Source organism: Gymnoscopelus microlampas (assembly GCF_963454915.1).
Source record: "Gymnoscopelus microlampas genome assembly, chromosome: 2".
NCBI lineage: Eukaryota > Metazoa > Chordata > Actinopteri > Myctophiformes > Myctophidae > Gymnoscopelus > Gymnoscopelus microlampas.
The window spans coordinates 4129098-4146895 of record NC_139939.1 but is presented as its reverse complement, the minus strand read 5'-3'; the positions used below and the strand labels follow the sequence as shown (position 1 = coordinate 4146895).

General features: G+C 40.4%; 1 protein-coding gene across 1 annotated transcript; it reads left to right on the top strand.

The window, feature by feature from the left end:
* Positions 1-4255: 4255 nt before the first annotated feature.
* On the top strand, positions 4256-13555 carry LOC311036632 (E3 ubiquitin-protein ligase pellino homolog 1-like; the record flags this gene model as incomplete). The annotated part of the gene is made up of 8 exons (XM_084045464.1): positions 4256-4326; positions 5356-5473; positions 6062-6163; positions 7693-7866; positions 8300-8485; positions 9470-9754; positions 10224-10568; positions 13460-13555. 8 exons carry the CDS (start codon positions 4256-4258, stop codon positions 13553-13555), a joined length of 1377 nt encoding a protein of 458 aa, XP_083901590.1.
* Between the last annotated feature and the right edge of the window lie 4243 nt (positions 13556-17798).

Below are 17798 nucleotides of genomic sequence, written 5' to 3'. Positions count from 1 at the left end.
AATGACTTTTTACCTACCATTTTTATAATTGAAGACGAGCTATATTGAAAGATGAAACCCTAACCCTAACCCAAAATAATATTTGAAAAAGTTTAAGGCCCGCCCTTCCGCAGCTGATAATTCACACACAGACAAGTGCGCAACGTTTCCGTATCCGCTCTAGAGTGTAGACTTAGACCGGATCAGCAGCCTGCAAAGCAACTCGATCTCAACCTTTATTTAGTCCATTACTAGACCATACCCGGTCGACGCATCGTGGGGGGATATGCGCACATGATCTGGCAACCCGGGAGGAAGTTCGTCCCATAGCTTGGCAGCCCCGTAACCATGGCGACATTCTTTGACACAAAAGCGCTAATAAGAAGCTGAGATTTGATGAAATTGAAAAACGGGCTTCACAGTTAAGTTCAGACTAGGGTAATGGTCAATGGCTGTGTGCAAAATCAGAGCAATTGGTCCAGCCACTGAGGAGAACCGGCTAGCTTCACCTACGCTTCACCTACTCAAGACGGTTACTAGAATTATAGTATGATATCAATGGACCAAAAACAACACAGGATCAAATAAACACACTCAAGCCCAGAGTACCACCAAGGCTCGTGAAAAAAAAGTAATAACTTACTTTCGGAAAAAAGTTAAAGTAATATTATTACCCAAAACATGAAAGTAATTAGTTGCTTTACTAGTTACTGGAAAAAAAGTAATAATATTACTTTAAGTTACATATTACTTTACTAACTTTCCAACACTGATCGTCAGGTGAATGGCCCATTTACCTGTGATGAGTCAGACATTGAAAGAGCATAAATAACAAAAGTACAGCAAATGAGCCCCCCTGGCCCCCTCCACTCCCTACTGCACTCTACAACTACACACACCAGCAGTGCACTTATTTCCTAGACTGTGACATGACGTTCTCGCCAGGGGCCTGAAAAACTAATTTGGGTAAAAAAGTAATTTGGGTAAATCTCATGAGGCCCCCTGACTGTTGAGGCCCGAGGTGGTCGCCTAACCCACAGGAAAACAAGAAATAAATATGACTTGACAGTCATATTATTAGCAGCTGCATTCTGTATTGTGTGTGTGTGTGTGTGTGTGTGTGTGTGTGTGTGTGTGTGTGTGTGTGTGTGTGTGTGTGTGTGTGTGTGTGTGAGATTGTTTTCATAGACCTGATTACTTGTTTTTCGGATTGCTTGTTTCTCTCGCCAAACCTGGCAACATTAGCGTGACAGAATCTGCGACGCTAAACGCTGTAATGTTTTTTATATAAGTGGTGGCAACACACTTTTTTTTTTTGACTCCACACGGGTCTTCCCAACAATAGCTAAGATTGAAGTCAGTGAACATGGCCAAATAATAACTTAATAGCCAAACTAGGTCTAATGAAGCACGCTAGCATTTAGGCTAACCCTCCTGCCTGAGGCTGCAGTAAGACTTGCACTGTCTGTGAATGAGGGGAGCGCAGCGGAGCACGGTTACTGCGGGGGGACGGGCCGTCTCCCCATTCGTGTCACCATTGGCTTAAAGGAGTGAAGGACAGCCAGGACAGCCAATGACACTTAGGTGTCACTCAGGTGTCGGACTAGGTCTGAGCCTGTTTGTAGAGCAGCAGCTTTGCAGCTGCTAAAAACACCCCTGGTTCCTGGCCCGAGTTATAGGAGACGGAAGTCCCCCCAAAATATGGCACTCCATAAAGGGGTGTTTCACTTTAAAACACTTCTGGGGTAATTTTCACGTCTACTCTAACTTGTGTGCGCTTGATTCTTACTTACATATTTAGATATGCATGTGCATACATACACACAAAGACTAGCAGTTTAAATACAAATAAACACTGATAGTTTTATAATCAATGCCTAAATATTAAGAAAAACATATTAGAATTATAAATAGGAACAAAATACGAATAAACTCTGATTTCAGTTTGTTCAATTGGCCGCATAATTGTTTGGGATGAAAAGCAGTTTTGTCTGCGAGGTTTTGTGACACCTTCTCAAGATTAACTTTTTGAAGTAAATTTCCCATTCACTTGTTCGGGCACTAAAGTTACTTGTCCGTGTAAAGATTTGCTCATATGGATGAGATGGATATGTTTGATTGGTTGACTAACATAAAGCAAAAAATAGAGAAACTATATGTGGCCGTTAAGTGTTTCTTTTTATATCTTTTTTTATTTAGGGAATAGGGAAGGACGATGGCCATTTAAAAACATATTTAGAGCTGAAGTAGTTTGGAGTTTCGAAGCTTAGTTCGAGGGCACGAGATTTGAACGTGAAACAAAAAAAATTAAGAGTATTAGTGTTTTCTTTTCCCACTATGTTTCATTTTAATCAAAATAGCCGATCTACAAACCCACAACGATTTGCAGCATGACATGTTGAGAGCTTGTAGATCTGCTCATCTTCAAAGCCATGTGATCAGTGCTGCCAGATTTTGTGAGAGGAATAAGCAACAGGTCTATGAAAACAATCCCAAAAGAAGCGACTAGAAACCACACGAGCACTTCAAACCTATATACATCTGCTATTTGAAAATAGCCTATCTAAAAATGTTTTTGTCGTTGATTATATACATTTTTTAAACATGTTTTTTTTCCGTTGCTGTCATGGCTGTGCCTCTGTTGTAGCTACATGATTTTGGCAAAACTTGTAATCACTATGGGTCCATATTGAGATCATTATCGTTATTTATTATATTATATTTACTTATATTTATTTATTCTGTAGAATTATTTATTTACTATTTTGTAGTAATAAAAGACAATATGTCCCAAAACATTAGCATGCCATACAGTTGAATTGTTCTAAATTAAATGAATATTAATTCTAAAAATTAAAACAAATACTGAATAGCCTAACAAAAGGCAATATAATGTCTGCAGTTGCATTATTGCACGTCAAAAATTTGTTTCAAATGTTTTTCCTAGGCTAACTTTTCCTACATGGATGTTATCTTCTTTTTTTTTACAGCAAATACAATTTGTATGGCTTTGTAAGATTCTATAAGTTGCAATGTAACACAGCTCTGTTTACGCATTTCTCTATTCCCATTTAATTGTACCTATGTTTTATTTTTTATTTTTTATAGTTTTGTTTCACTTTTGCTTTGGCAATATAAACATGTGTTCTCATGCCAGTAAAGCCCTTTGAATTTAATTTATTTGAAGTGAGAGAGAGAGAGAGAGAGAGAGAGAGAGAGAGAGAGAGAGAGAGAGAGAGAGAGAGAGAGAGAGAGAGAGAGAGAGAGAGAACCCTTTGATCAAGCTGATTGTTAGAGAACTATATATAAATGACTGAATCAGCTGAACAGGTTTTTGATCAGGCTGTATGTTAAAGAACTGTAAATGATTCAATCAGAGAGAAAGAGAGAGCAGCACATAAATAGCACATCATGAACCAGACATTAAGGCTTGAGGACTTGACCGAACAGAGGAGCTGTTATAATTACTACAAAACTTCCTATTGAGAAGCTATTAGTTTCTTCTAAGCCGTTGTTGGATATCCTACTCAAGATAAGTCAAGTAAGTAAGGTGAATTGTCTTTTCCTTTTGTAATCTGAGTGATTGTTTTCTTTAAGATACAGTACTTTTACTTGTAACTTGTTTTTGCTAATTTCACTATAAAGTAAAAAAACGGAGTACTTCCACTGAAACCAACTGATAAGTATCTGTCCACATATGCAACATTGATTAGCTTGTTTAGTCTGCCTCCAATTTTTGGTTTATATACTTCATTCCAATTGTTCTATGTTTGTGGGGGTGAATTCCAGCAAGATATTAATGCTTAATGCTGAATAATTGTGGTATGTAATTTAAAATGTTGCTATTAATTAAGTAACAACCATCAATAACAACAACGGCAATAATATCTAAAGTTGGGTTTTACTTAGACCTACTTCAGATTACATTTTAAAGTGACACTTGTATTAACCACTTTAAATGTGGTGTCCCTATTTTGGGTATGTCATTGTGGAGAGGGACCTTTTTCAAACATTTTCATAACATTTAAAAAATGTCCAAAATGTTTAAAGATATTTACATTAACAAGCTCACAAGCATCGGAATGTGAAACGTTGATTGGCTATTTCCGCTATTCACCGTACACTAAAGTATATACAGGACTTAAGTGGTTAAAGGGAGTCTCATTTTAGAATGAAACCTCACGTGTTTTTCTTGTAATGTCTGCAGGTTAAGTGAGACGTAAAGGACAGCAACAACCACTACACTTTGAAGCAGGTGACAAAGGAGTGTTTCGCTATGGGAGAGCCCTGCACCAACCCTGCCCTCCCTCCAAAGGAAGTCAAATATGGGGAGCTCATTGTCCTGGGGTATGATGAAACATTCATTTATTAATATTCATTGAATAGGCTCTTTGCAACGCAAACGTATTGGAAAGAAAAAAAGAAAACAAAAATATAATACAAAATAAATAAGAAAATAATAACTTCCTAATGAAGCCATCGAGATTGTCATTTCGTAAATTAATTACAACACACACATACACACACACACACACACACACACACACACACACACACACACACACACACACACACACACACACACACACACACACACACACACACACACACACACACACACACACACACACACACATTTTGTGAAATGCTTGTGACTAAATAATAACTTTAGGTTATTTTTCACATTTACTGAAAAATAATGGTTTTGGAATTGGACATATTGTTGCCACCCGAAAGTGACAATATTGTAGTTTGAATAGGAATTGTGTAGTGTAGAGACATATAGCTAGGTCAAGGGCAAGAGGCTGGGTTATGAATGAACTTGTTTGCTTTACCAGCAGCCACCATGGTGAGTAAAACAACTCTGCTTGTGTTTACTGCCAGCTCTGGTGTGCAAAGAAAATATCTCCTTGAATTGACATACAAGAAATGGCATCTCTGTTGTCACTTTGTGATGTAGAGATTTGGTGTGGAGGGAAATACTAGTGGACCTAATGTAGAGCCCTGGGGGACACCGGTTAACTAGTGGTTAAAAGTGTGCAGAAGCATATCAAAGAAGAAGTGTTGTCAGTGAAAATAAAAAAAGGGGTATTTGTGGATTTGGCAGACGTAGCCGCACAGGCCAAACACAAAGGGTCATAATTTATGACTCTGTTATTTCTCATGTTCAGAGTGTAATAAAAGTAAAAGACAGAATGTTACACATAGCATAAACTCGTGAATAAAGCATTTCTATATAAAGAATAGAAAAAAATATTTTACTGCACTATCCACGCGTTACTTGCCGTTCTAAAGATCTGATCATAAATTAAGCTTGTGGCAAGCTTGCTTTATTAACCACAGTGTTCCCACCACTGTTTCATCTTCTCTTCACAGGTACAATGGCCTCCTGCCCAAAGAGGACGAGGCCAGGATGAAAAGCCCCTTCGCTTTGTACCAGAGATCGAAGGCCAACGGTGTGAAACCAAGCACTGTACACATAGGCTGTCCACAGGTACAATTAGATGTGGGACTTAAGTAACAATACCACAGTGTACACAATACTTCTTTACAATTAAAAGTCCTTACTTAAGCATCAAAATAATACTTATACTGTAGTATCAAAATGCAGAATGGCCATCTCATAATGTTATTGGACAATAATTATTGTTATTCATTATTATAATAATTATAATCAATAATTTAAAACCCTGTTTTAAACTTAACATATTCAAAAATCTCACAAGCTCCTTGAAGCTATAGATCGCCATTTTCCAAAAAAATGTAAATAAGAAAAATATATCAACATTTTACTAGAACTTGAATACATACATGTTACTTTCCGCCACTGTCTGCAATCCACTGCTAAATATATATATATATATATATATATATATATATATATATATATATATATATATATATATATATATATATATATATATATATATATATATATATTAAAAGCAAGTAATCCAGCACTTCAACGTACAAGTAATATTTGACCTGTCCTGGAGTATCTATGCTTTGACTCAAGTACTGAGGTAGAATGCTTTATCCAGAACTGGAGGTTTCTACCAGTGAACTTCTCTTTGCTCTATAGGCTATCAGCAAGGACCAGGACCAGTTCTGCACGGTCTACGTCAACCAAGTCGACACGGTCGTGGTGGAATACGCTCCTGAAAAATCTACAGACATGTTTCAGGTTTGTAGGATCCATAATGCATATATTATGTTTTGCCAATGGACCCCAAGTAATTGCCAAAACACTAACATTGTATTGATAATATAACCAATAAATGTACCAATACATTTGAACTTAAAGTATACTACGTTAGTTATTCTGATAGTTATAGAGGGTTTGTTCAATAAGAGGGCTCTCCTCGACTTCCAGCTCTTTAGTAAACAGAAAAAAAACATTTTCCCCAAAGAAGGAGCAGACACAATTGGAACTAGAAAAAGTGATCCTCGGAGCACAGGTCTCCGCCAGGTCAGGTAGGCTATTGTGGCCTCCTGGTGGCGCTATAATAGGCCAACTTGAAAAGGGTGCCATTTCTTCTTAGGCCTTGCACGACAATCGGACACTGACAAGTCATGATTTGAGGCATTTTGTTAAAAACATGTGTTTCGCTAAATTAGACCTGTTGGTGACGCTATAACAGGCCAATGTTAAAAGGGTGGCATTTGTTCCTCAACATAGTGTGAATGTGCGTGCAAAGTTTGAGCGCAATTGGACGGTGCGGAATTTTGTTCAAAACAAGCCAATAATGCAAACTTTAGATGTCAATCTTAGCCAATCAGTATGGAATATGAAAAATCAAACACATCCGTCATGATCACATGACTATAGAGATCATGTGTACCGATTTGTGTGAAATTTGGATAAAATTGGAAGGAGTAGTATACAAAAATGTGTTTTAAATAAGTCGGCCTCCTGGTGGCGCTATACAAGGCAGATGTGAAAAATGCAGGGCAAAGGTTTTTCCTTGACCTCTAGGGAGTGTGCATACAAAGTTTTACACAGATCGGTGCAATTATAGGTAAAAACACGAATCGGCCTGTTATAGCGCCACCATGAGGCTGATTTGAAATAATTCCAAATGGTAGTTCTTCCTCGGCCTAATGGGAATGTGCGTGCAAAATTTCACGGAAATTGCATGCTGTGTTCATGATTTGAGGCATTTTGTTCAAAACGGAGCCCTCCTGCAAACTTTGGAAGACATTTTTAGCCAATCAGGATGGAATATGAGAAATCTGAAAGACCCATTTCGTTTAATGACTATAGAGATACTGAGTACCGATTTGCGGGATTTTTGGACAAAATCTGTAGGAGTACTGTCAAAAAATATGTTTTGCACAAATCGGCCTCCTGTGGCGCTATAAAAGGCCCATGAGAAAAATGTGGGGCAAAGGTTCTGAATTGGCATCCAGGGAGTGTGTTTGCACAGTGGCGCTGTGATCAAACCAACGGTGCTGGAGATTAGCTGCTGACGGACGGACGGACGGACGGACACACAAACGGACGGACACGGACGGACGGACGGGGTGGAAAACATACTCTCTCGCCATGCCTTTCGGCCTGGCGGAGACAACTAGAACATTAAAATTGAAGCTGATGAATGGTCTTTGTGGGGTTTTCTCTCCTGATTGGGGGATAAGGGGGGTTCAGTGTCTTAGGTGTATGTAAACGAGCTGTGAGTAATGTGAAACCCCTTGTGTGTTTGTCCATAACAGATTGGGCGTTCCACAGAGAGTCCCATTGACTTTGTGGTGACGGACACAGTGCCCATGTCGGTTGAGAACACCATCTCGCGCTTCGCTTGCCGCATCATCTGCCAGAGGATTCCGCCCTACGCCGCACGCATCTACGCCGCCGCCTTCGACTCCTCCAAGAACATCGTCCTGGGTGTAGGTTATGAAATGAAATGTCTTACACAATTGTGTACGTGTGACTGTGCAGGGCGTTGCTGAAAAAGAGCACTCCTGCTCAGCATAGGCCTACCTACCCTGTGTAAATAAAGACGTAGAAAAAAAAACAGGGATTCATTACTTGTTTGATTAATTGATTAATCCATTATGGATGAATGCATTCAACATTAATACCTTGGAAATAGCCAATCACAGCGCGTCACAATGCAATCTGCTACTTTTTTTTTTTAAAGTTTGATACTTTTACTTAGAAGTATACGTATTTTGATGCCAATACTAACTCAAGTAACATTTTGAATACAGGACTATTATTGATAGTTTATATTATATGTATTATTTATCATTTTGTGGTATTGCTGCTTAAACAATCCATACTTTGTATAACAACTAAACTGATTTCCTCCCCCTGCAGGAGAAGGCAGTTAAATGGGAGACAGTTAACGATGGACAGATGGACGGACTGACCACCAACGGCGTGCTGGTGATGCACCCGCTCCATGGCTTCACTCAGGACTCCAAGCCCGGCCTGTGGAGGGATATCTCGGTTTGCGGCGACACTTACACCCTCCGGGAGACTCAGGAACTGCAGGGGAAGAAGGTGAGGACTATATACAGTACTACATTTTCAAATCCAGCCCTATATTGCGCTTACCAGTGCAATTGTCATTGAGTTATGGCCATTTGAAGTGTTAAACACTGCTGTAGTGCCCCATATGTGTGCAACTTTGTTTTTTCGGTGTGACTATTTTCATGGCAGGCCCCTGAACAGCGTTTCAGCCAAGTTTGGTACGTATCGGTGCAATGGTGCGCCTGGCAGGTGTGTTACGTTTGTGTCTGCGATCCACAGTCCAACCAACCTCTAGGCAATTTTAATATAAGATAATACATATGTTCACAACAATCAGTGTACCCACAGTAGTGTACATATTTAGCATAATTCTTTAGACCGTTTGCCAGGTGGCAATCAGGAGGTCCAAGAGACCCTTATTACTGCTTTTGTATGCATTTTAGATATGTGCATGTAAACCCTATACTTAATTTACCGGGGTCCCCCAGGGGGGGTAATGTCTGCATTCCGACATCTCACTACTCCGACTAGTGGCTTCCGCGTGCGGTTAGGGTTAGGGTTAGGGTTAGGTATAGGGTTAGTTAACGTCGGAAAGGCGACATGTCGGAAAGGCGACATGTAAACCCCCAGGGGTATATACTTGGTCCCTTCCATTTTTCCCTCTACACCAAATCCTTTGGCCTATATTCCTCGAATGTTCGCCTATTATGACATGCCCAGAATGGAGGTGCTAGGGTTCATGTGGTTGATATCAGCTAGGCCTGACCATCAATTAGTTGCGTTGTAACCCATGTACCTATGTTGTGTTTTGCCATTTTAGTTGTATTGTATTTCTCTGCTATCCCCTCCGCCAAACACATTTGCACAAGAACTCAAAGGACCACAAAATGGAAATACGCTCTCAGCTTCTTTTGTTTTGTTTTATCCTTTTGACAAATTGTGTACACATCTATGTTCATCATGTAGTATATGAATTCTTGTCAACAAATCCCGTCTTCTTATGTTTCCGTCCAGGTGCACAATGAGTCTCAGGAACTGGTGGACGGCTCGCTGATCTACCTGTGTGGTGTGACCCTCCTGTGGCGCACGGCTGAGGGCCTGGCGTGCAAGCCCACCATCGAAGCACTGGAGGACCAGTGCAAGAAGCTTCAGAGCGTCGTAGAACCCCCGGTGGTCTTCATCGACCTGCCCTTCCCCAGCCTGCGCCGCAAGGAAGTGCCGGACGAGAAGCAGCCCTGGGCCTACCAGTGCGGTCATATCCACGGCTTCCATGGATGGAGAGATCGCACCGAGCCTGAGGTGAAAGTTAGGCCTGAGGCAAATATTACATAACAGCCTGATCACAAATTATTTGAGATAATCACAATGATTTTGCATACTCGTTAGAATCCTTTCCATTGATCCCTATAAATTCTTCTGTTGAAAAATTGTGAAAATATCCTATCTAAAAGCTCAAAAGTTGTTGCATTGCGACTAGTTATGAGCTTGTGATAGGATATTTTCCCAAATTGTTATATATTATTTAATGCAATTATGAAATACAGTGCATAGTACACTATTTATCTTGACTATTGGTACCGGTCATTGTCAGGCATTTCTTTCAATATCTTAGTAATAGGCTTTGTAAGTTATTTATCATATCTGCCTTGTGCAACTTCTGTTCACAAAGCAGAAAAAGGATTTTTTTAAGGTTAATTATGTTATCGCAATTATTTGAGCGACTGTTAATCATCAGCTATAAATAATAATGTTGGTGACAACCCTCTAGGTGGAAGCGAAGGGCCAGGAGCGCCAGTGTCCCATGTGCCGGGTGAGGGGCCCTTACGTGCCTCTGCAGCTGGGCTACGAGATGGGATTTTACCTGGACGCCGCACCCCTCAACCACACGTTCGTCCCCTGTGGCCATGTGTGTTCAGAGAAGACCGCCACCTTCTGGAGTCAGATGACACTGCCTCATGAAGGGACAGACAGCTTTCACGCTGTCTGTCCCTTCTGTGTCCAGCGGCTGACAGGAGACACCGGCTACATCAGACTACATGAACTACCAGAAGGTTGTATCCGTGACACTTTCAGACTATTGGGTGATTCCCCAAGTTCTTTAGGGGACCCCCAGGTATGCATTTGGCCACGGACCACTCAGCTGTAGTGGATGTGGCGCTGGCAGAGCTTTGTGCAAATGGCCCTTAACTCTGAGTGTACAAATGTACATTTGTCCACTCTCAGAGTTACAGACCTGTAAGGATCCATTTAGTTATTTTTTTCACAACTTCAATACAATACTTTTTCTCTAAAATAATTAAGTGACCTTCTTCGACAGTTCTGTTACATGTGTGAATGAAACAATATTGTTGTGACTGTAATAGATAATATATACACTAACATGAACATATGTCTTTTTTCTCATAAAATAAAATCCATGGTGGTTGTTAGTCACATAAAAGGATTCTCAAATGTTTTCATTAGGCTACGGACCCCATAACTCTGAGGACCTGCAGGTCCATTTGGTTCCATTAGAACTCTCAGAGTTACCAATCATGTGTGGTGTGTGTGTGTGTGTGTGTGTGTGTGTGTGTGTGTGTGTGTGTGTGTGTGTGTGTGTGTGTGTGTGTGTGTGTGTGTGTGTGTGTGTGTGTGTGTGTGCTCGTGTGTGTGTGTGTGTGTGTGTGTGTGTGTGTGTGTGTGTGTGTGTGTGTGTGTGTGTGTGTGTGTGTGTGTGTGTGTGTGTGTGTGTGTGCGTGCGTGTGTGTGTGTGAGTGACCCTGGAGCATTTCACAGAGGAGCTGTCCTCCATTTTAATACCACTTTAATACCAGTTTTACTGGGATACTGCATCTCTTCACACTTCAATATGAAAGTGTGAAGTGGTATAATGAAAAATGATGAGATGACACTGAAGTAAGCGGAACTAAGGGGTAGGATTAAATACGTTTTATATTTCATCCTACTCCTTTTTGAACATGTAGAATTATAGTTTTGTTGTTGCCTGAGAGGCTGTTTTGAGAGTTTTTAATTTTCTTTATTATAATGCATTTATTTTTTAACTTTGTTGCCTAATTTTAACATATCAAAACAAAGATTTAATGTATTCATTCATTCATTTAATATTCCACCTTAAAAGTTCATCAGCATTTACTAACGACGAGTGGGGAACTGTACTAGTAAAGGGTTTTCCTCCAGTATGAATCCTCATGTGTATCTTCAAATCAACCTTCTGACTACATCCTTTACCACAGACTGTACAAGTAAAGGGTTTTTACCCTGAATGAATCCTCATGTGGGTCTTCAGATCTGAACCAATCTGAACAAAACCTTTTTCCACAAACTGTACAAGAAAAATACTTTCCCCCTGTATGAGTCATCATGTGTCGTTTCATAATCCACGTTGAACCAAAGCCTTTACCACAAACCAAACAAGTAAAGGGTTCTTCCCCCATGAGTACTCATGTCATGTGTGTGTCCTTACAATTTAGCTACACACTGTACAAGTAAATGCCTTTTCCCCTGTATGGATCATTGCGTGTATCTTCATATTTCCCTTTTTACTAAACCTTTTGCCACACTCTGTACAACTAAACCTTTTTTTTGTTTTCCTATGTGACTCCTGATAAGGTCCTTTGCAAAAACAGGCTCAGTATGTTTAATACCAAGTTCATACCTCAACCACTGATCTGACAAGGTTTATGTATTCGTTTGACACTCTGGTGCATCAGTCAGACTGAACAGTGCAGTAATGATCACATTATATATGTGCATGGAAATTTACAACAAGCTTGTTTACAGATCAAAGGTATTTGTATTTTAGTTGTTGTCCTTGTTCAGGCCCTGTTTTGTAATTGTTTGTGTTACTTATGATTGTATTGACCTATTACTGTATGCTCTGTTTCGTATGTTACTATGTTAACTCTTTGACTGCCAGAGTTTTTCAGAAAAGTGTGCTCTGCATTGCCAGAGATTTTGAGCGTTTTGACTAATCTTTGAAGACACACAGAACATTTTGTGTTTTGACTAAAATGACACGAAATATCTCAAAAGAGAGAGCTGACTCTCTGCTTTGTCTAGGAAGAAAAAGTGAGTTGCTAGCATGTGCAGTTCTTTACTTATTGGCAGTTGAATATAGCTTGGTCTCAGCTAAAACAGCCCTTTTGAAATGGAAACCTGAGAAAAAGCCCTTTTAGTGAAGTGAACTCTGTGAAGCAGAAATCTCTCTGTAGCCTTTTATTTTTGGCCTCAGTGGTATCAGACATGTGAACCATGGTTGTTTTCAAACATATTACACAAAAAAAAAAACTTTTTTTTTTTTTTTTTTTTTTACAGATGTGTGCATTAGTGCAGCTTTCAGTGCACCACTAAATAGCATATCTTTGTGTTTCAAACAAATACAGTGTGTGTGTGTGTATATATATGTATCTATATATATATATATATATATATATATATATATATATATAGATCTATATATATATGTATATATATATATATATATATATATATATATATATATATATATATATATATATATATATATAGATAGATCTATATATAGATCTATATATATATATATATATATATATAGATATATATATAGATATATATATATAGATATATAGATATATATATATATATATATATATATATATATATATATATATATATATATATATATATATAGATATATATATATATATATATATAGATATATAGATATATATAGATATATCTATATCATCAAGGCATGAAACAGAATATATACAGAAAAGAGGGTAGAATATATACACACACAAGTAAGTAGCAGCCCTAGAACTATATAGTATAGTCTGGCTCTGAGTGGTACTTAGGGAAACATTCCAACTTACACAAACAGACCTTACAGGCCTTACAATAGTACCGAGTATCCCTTCGGTCTCTCTTTGCCTTGAAACACACCCTGCATCTCCTACATGGGTACTTCTTGTTGGGGATGGGCGGAAGCTTAGTAAGCACATGGGATGCAGTGTTGCCATCCAGCCTGCATCGAGGGTCAGTGTGGTTGACCCTCCGGAGGACATCCACAGGCTGGATGGCAACTCCCTCACCCCCAGCTGGTCTCGGGCTGGTCCATGACCTGATAACACTCTGCATGTAATTCAAGAGGTATTTATACTGGCCCTGTGGGTTTTTGCTTCTGTAAATGATAAAAGAATTGAAAAGACTTATTTCAAAAAGGTAGGCTACAAATTTGTTTGTCCATTTGGTGGACTTTCTAACAAATGGATAATAAACTATGTTTTGGTCCAGTTTGTCCACCCCATTCATGGACTTGTTGTAGTCCACAACTACAACAGGCCTCCCATGTGTAACAATGCGTGCAGCCTCAGTACGTGTGGCTTTCTGCCACACCTCCACCTCCCCCATTTCATTTGGGTGGAATGTGGACACGAGCCTGACAATTCGTTTGTCCCTCCATGCCAACAACATCACCTTCTCGTTGTGCCGCATCATTACCTCCCCAGCTTTCAGGTTAGCAGTAGAAGCATTTCTAATGCATGGTGGTTCACCCCTGTTTTTCCTAAGTGTTCCACACACATGCGTGTTCTTCAACAGCAGGATTTGGCACATGGTGACAGAATTATAAAAATTGTCCATGAATAATTGATATCCATAGCCTGCGAGCCCATCAAGAAGGAACACAACTGTGTCAATAAGGGAAGAATACACTCCACAATAGGGCTTCATGTTGAAGCAGTAGCCTGTTTTTGAGTCACAGAGAATGTAAGATTTTATGTCGTATCGGACTGGCTTTTGGGGATAATACACTTTGAAATTTAGGCGACCACGAAAACAAAGTGTACCCTCATCAATTGAAATGCATTGGTCTGGTTGGTAGAGTTCCCTAAATTTGGAAGTAAGGTAATCCAACACAGGCCCTATTTTATGCATTTTGTCATCTTTGTCAACAACAGGCAAAGTATTGTCTCTGAAGTGGAGAAATCGGCAAATTAGTTGAAACCTGTTGCGTGACATTGTTTGGTTGAAGTAGGGTGTCGCGATGAGGTCATCTGTCGACCAGTACATGACAAGCTCTGGCTTATGGACAATAGCTGTCAGAAAGAAGATACCTAGGAATGCCTTCATCTCATGCAGGTTGACAGGTTTCCATTGCAGAGCTCTGGCATATGTGGCAGACTCTCAATCACTTTGGCAATGCACTGTTGTGCATATAAGTTTGTTTGTACAACTATGCCCTCCAGGAGCTCATCTGTGAGGAAGAGCTCGAGGAAGTGGACTGGATCTGTAGAGTCCAGATCAGCAGCAGGTCCACAAGGTCCAGGGTGTGCAGTGAAGGGGATCTCAGTCGGCCGCCAGTTCACCTTACTGAAGTCAGAATCCAAAACTCGACCAGGCCTGCTTCGACCTGTAAATTATCAAAATACATAATTACTATAAAATATATATATATTTTTTTGTGTGGTAAGTGTGCAGAAAAATAAACTTCTGTCCTTACCCCTCTTGTCACTTGCAACAGGTGGTAACGTAGAGTCCTCCTCCTCCTCCTCTTCCTCATCTTCCTCTTCCTCCTCCTCCTCCTCCCCCTCCACCTCATCTAAAATCACAGTAGTAAAATATAAAAGTTTGGTAAATAAAACAATGTCTCAGGCTGGTCCATGACTTTATGATGTAAATAATAAGGTAAAATGATTCTTACCTCTATTACTGCTAACACATGGACCACTAACTCCAGAAGTACCAGCCTCCTCCTCCTCCTCCTCTTCATCTGAAATCACAGACAGAATCATGTCACAGGTAGTTGGTAGTTCATACACAAAATCAAATCAATGTACAATTTAGGCCTTTAGCAGATGTTCTTATCCAGTTAGACTTACAAAAAGCACACAAAATGTATGTAAGTACATGCTTTTGTTGACAATGAAAAGGGAAAAATCCTTTGAAAATAGCAGATCTACAAGCTCACAACGCACCCGTTGTGAGCTTGTAGATCTGACATTTTTTGGGGGGTAGATCAAAGGTGGTCAGGATCACAGTGAGCTTGTAGATCTGCTATTTTTGGGGCGATCTACAAGCTCAAAGTGAGCTTGTAGATCTGCTATTTTCAAATGTTTTTTATACATTTTATACAATAGCCTACATACAACCCCCACAAAAAGACCATGTCAAAAATAGCAGATGAACTATATAGCAGATGAATAAATAAACGCTCGCACACCAGGGCTCAAACTGGTTGTAGATCTGCTATTTTTGTGGCGGTCTTTTTGTCGGGGTAGATCAAAGGTAACTACAGTTAGGCTCACAGTGAGCTTGTAGATCTGCTATTTTTGTGGCGGTCTTTTTGTTGGTGTAGATCAAAGGTAACTGCGGTCAGGTCATGTCAACAACAACCACCCAACAACAACAACCGAGTGATCCTGTTGATATAACCTGAGTCTGACCTTCTAGTTCTTTGATGTATTTTATTATTTACATCACATGCAGAGGGGGGGGGGCTTCTGTACCTGTCCGATCCCCCTCCAAAAAAACTTTTTTTCTTTTGGCCTACTACATCCCTTTTCATTGCTACTGTCTCAATCTCTCTCTCAATTTCCACAACTCCAAACCCGAACCAAACCCGCACCCTAACCCTAACCGCACGCGGATGGCACATAGTCGGAGAAAAGGTCTGTCGGATTATCGCATGCCTCCCACTTGACTCGCTACACTGCGTAGCTACACAATTACCCTTTTACGTGAGCTTTCAAAGTGATCTTGTAGATCGGCTATTTTCAAAGGATTTTTATACATTTTATACAATAGCATACATACTGTACGACCCCCACAAAAAGACCATGCCAAAAATAGCAGATGAACTATATAGCAGATGAATAAATAAACACTCGCACACCAGGGCTCAAACTGGTGCAATACAAAATAGCAGATCTAACTCACAACACGGCGGCGCAAGCGACGCGTTGTGAGCTTGTAGATCTGCTATGTTTTATTGCGCCACACAATACATCACATACATATATACAGCATATAAATACATTCATTTGATTTCATCTCAAACACGATACAAATATAAATCTTCTTACCACTATCAGCCTGGAAAAGAACAGGACCAGGGTCCTGCCTCAATAGAGGTTCCCAAAGTTCCTCCGATTCGGCGTCCAATATATCCGAGGACGGCTGAGAATTGTACTCAGACTCCACGTCCTCACGTACACGGTCAATGCCTCTCATACTTCGGCGTAGCCCTGTAGCAGTCACGGTAACTGCAGTCTCAGTCCCAAGTACAACAGGTGGTGTATTCTCTGGTGATTTAGTCTCTGGTGGTTTATTCTCTGGTGATTTAGTCTCTGGTGGTTTACTCTTTGTATCGATCTGGTGATCCTCACCGATTGCCTCAATCTTCACACGAGTGGTGGGTTCCTCATCAGTGAGCTCACTATCAGTCTCAGGTAGAATTCGCTCCTTCACACTGAACGCCATTGTCTCCTCCAAAGTTTGCTGATGACAAAGCGGTCTCGAGCTGCTGCACGAACCGCGGCGGCCGCCACGGCCGGGACGGGGTCCACGGGATCGGGAAGGGTGTCCACGACCACGAGACGGGTGTCCACGACGGGGTGCTCCTTCCATTCCGACATCTCGCCACTCCGACTAGTGGCTTCCGCGTGCGGTTAGGGTTAGGGTTAGGTTTAGGTATAGGGTTCGTAACGTTAACGTCGGAAAGGCGACACGTCGGAAAGGCGACATGTCGGAAAGGCGAAATGCACCCGTCCACGACCACGAGAAGGGGGTCTACGGGAAGGGGGTCCTCGAGCATGCGAAGGGGGTCCATGGGAAAGGGATCCACGGGGACAGGGAGTGGAATTGCCCTGGGATCTAGGCATGGCTCAAAGTAAACTAAACTGATCAAACTAAACAAAATATATCGACACGAAATCTACTACTAAATAAAACTACTACTAAATAAAACTACTACTAAATAAAACTACTACCAAATCTCAATTGCTTGCTGCTGTGCTGTCTCAGTACTGTCTGTATCGATCTCTCTTGCCACAACACCAATGTCATACCTGACTTGCCACAAGAGCGACCTCAAAATGACCCTTTTATGCGTTGTTTTTTTTGTCACGTGATTTCTCGTGTTCTACATGACCCAGGGGGCCCAGGTTTTGGCAAAGGCTGGGGAACAGCGTCATCTAGTGGAAAACCACAGAAAAACCAAAAGTTCCGTCTTCCCGTCCACGGCCATTAAAGCCTTAGATGAAACGGACGGGAATTCCCGTCCGGGGCAATCAAAGAGTTAACGTGCACAATTAACATCTCTTGCTAAATGCTGTTTATTTAAAGTGCATTATTTTAATTGGTC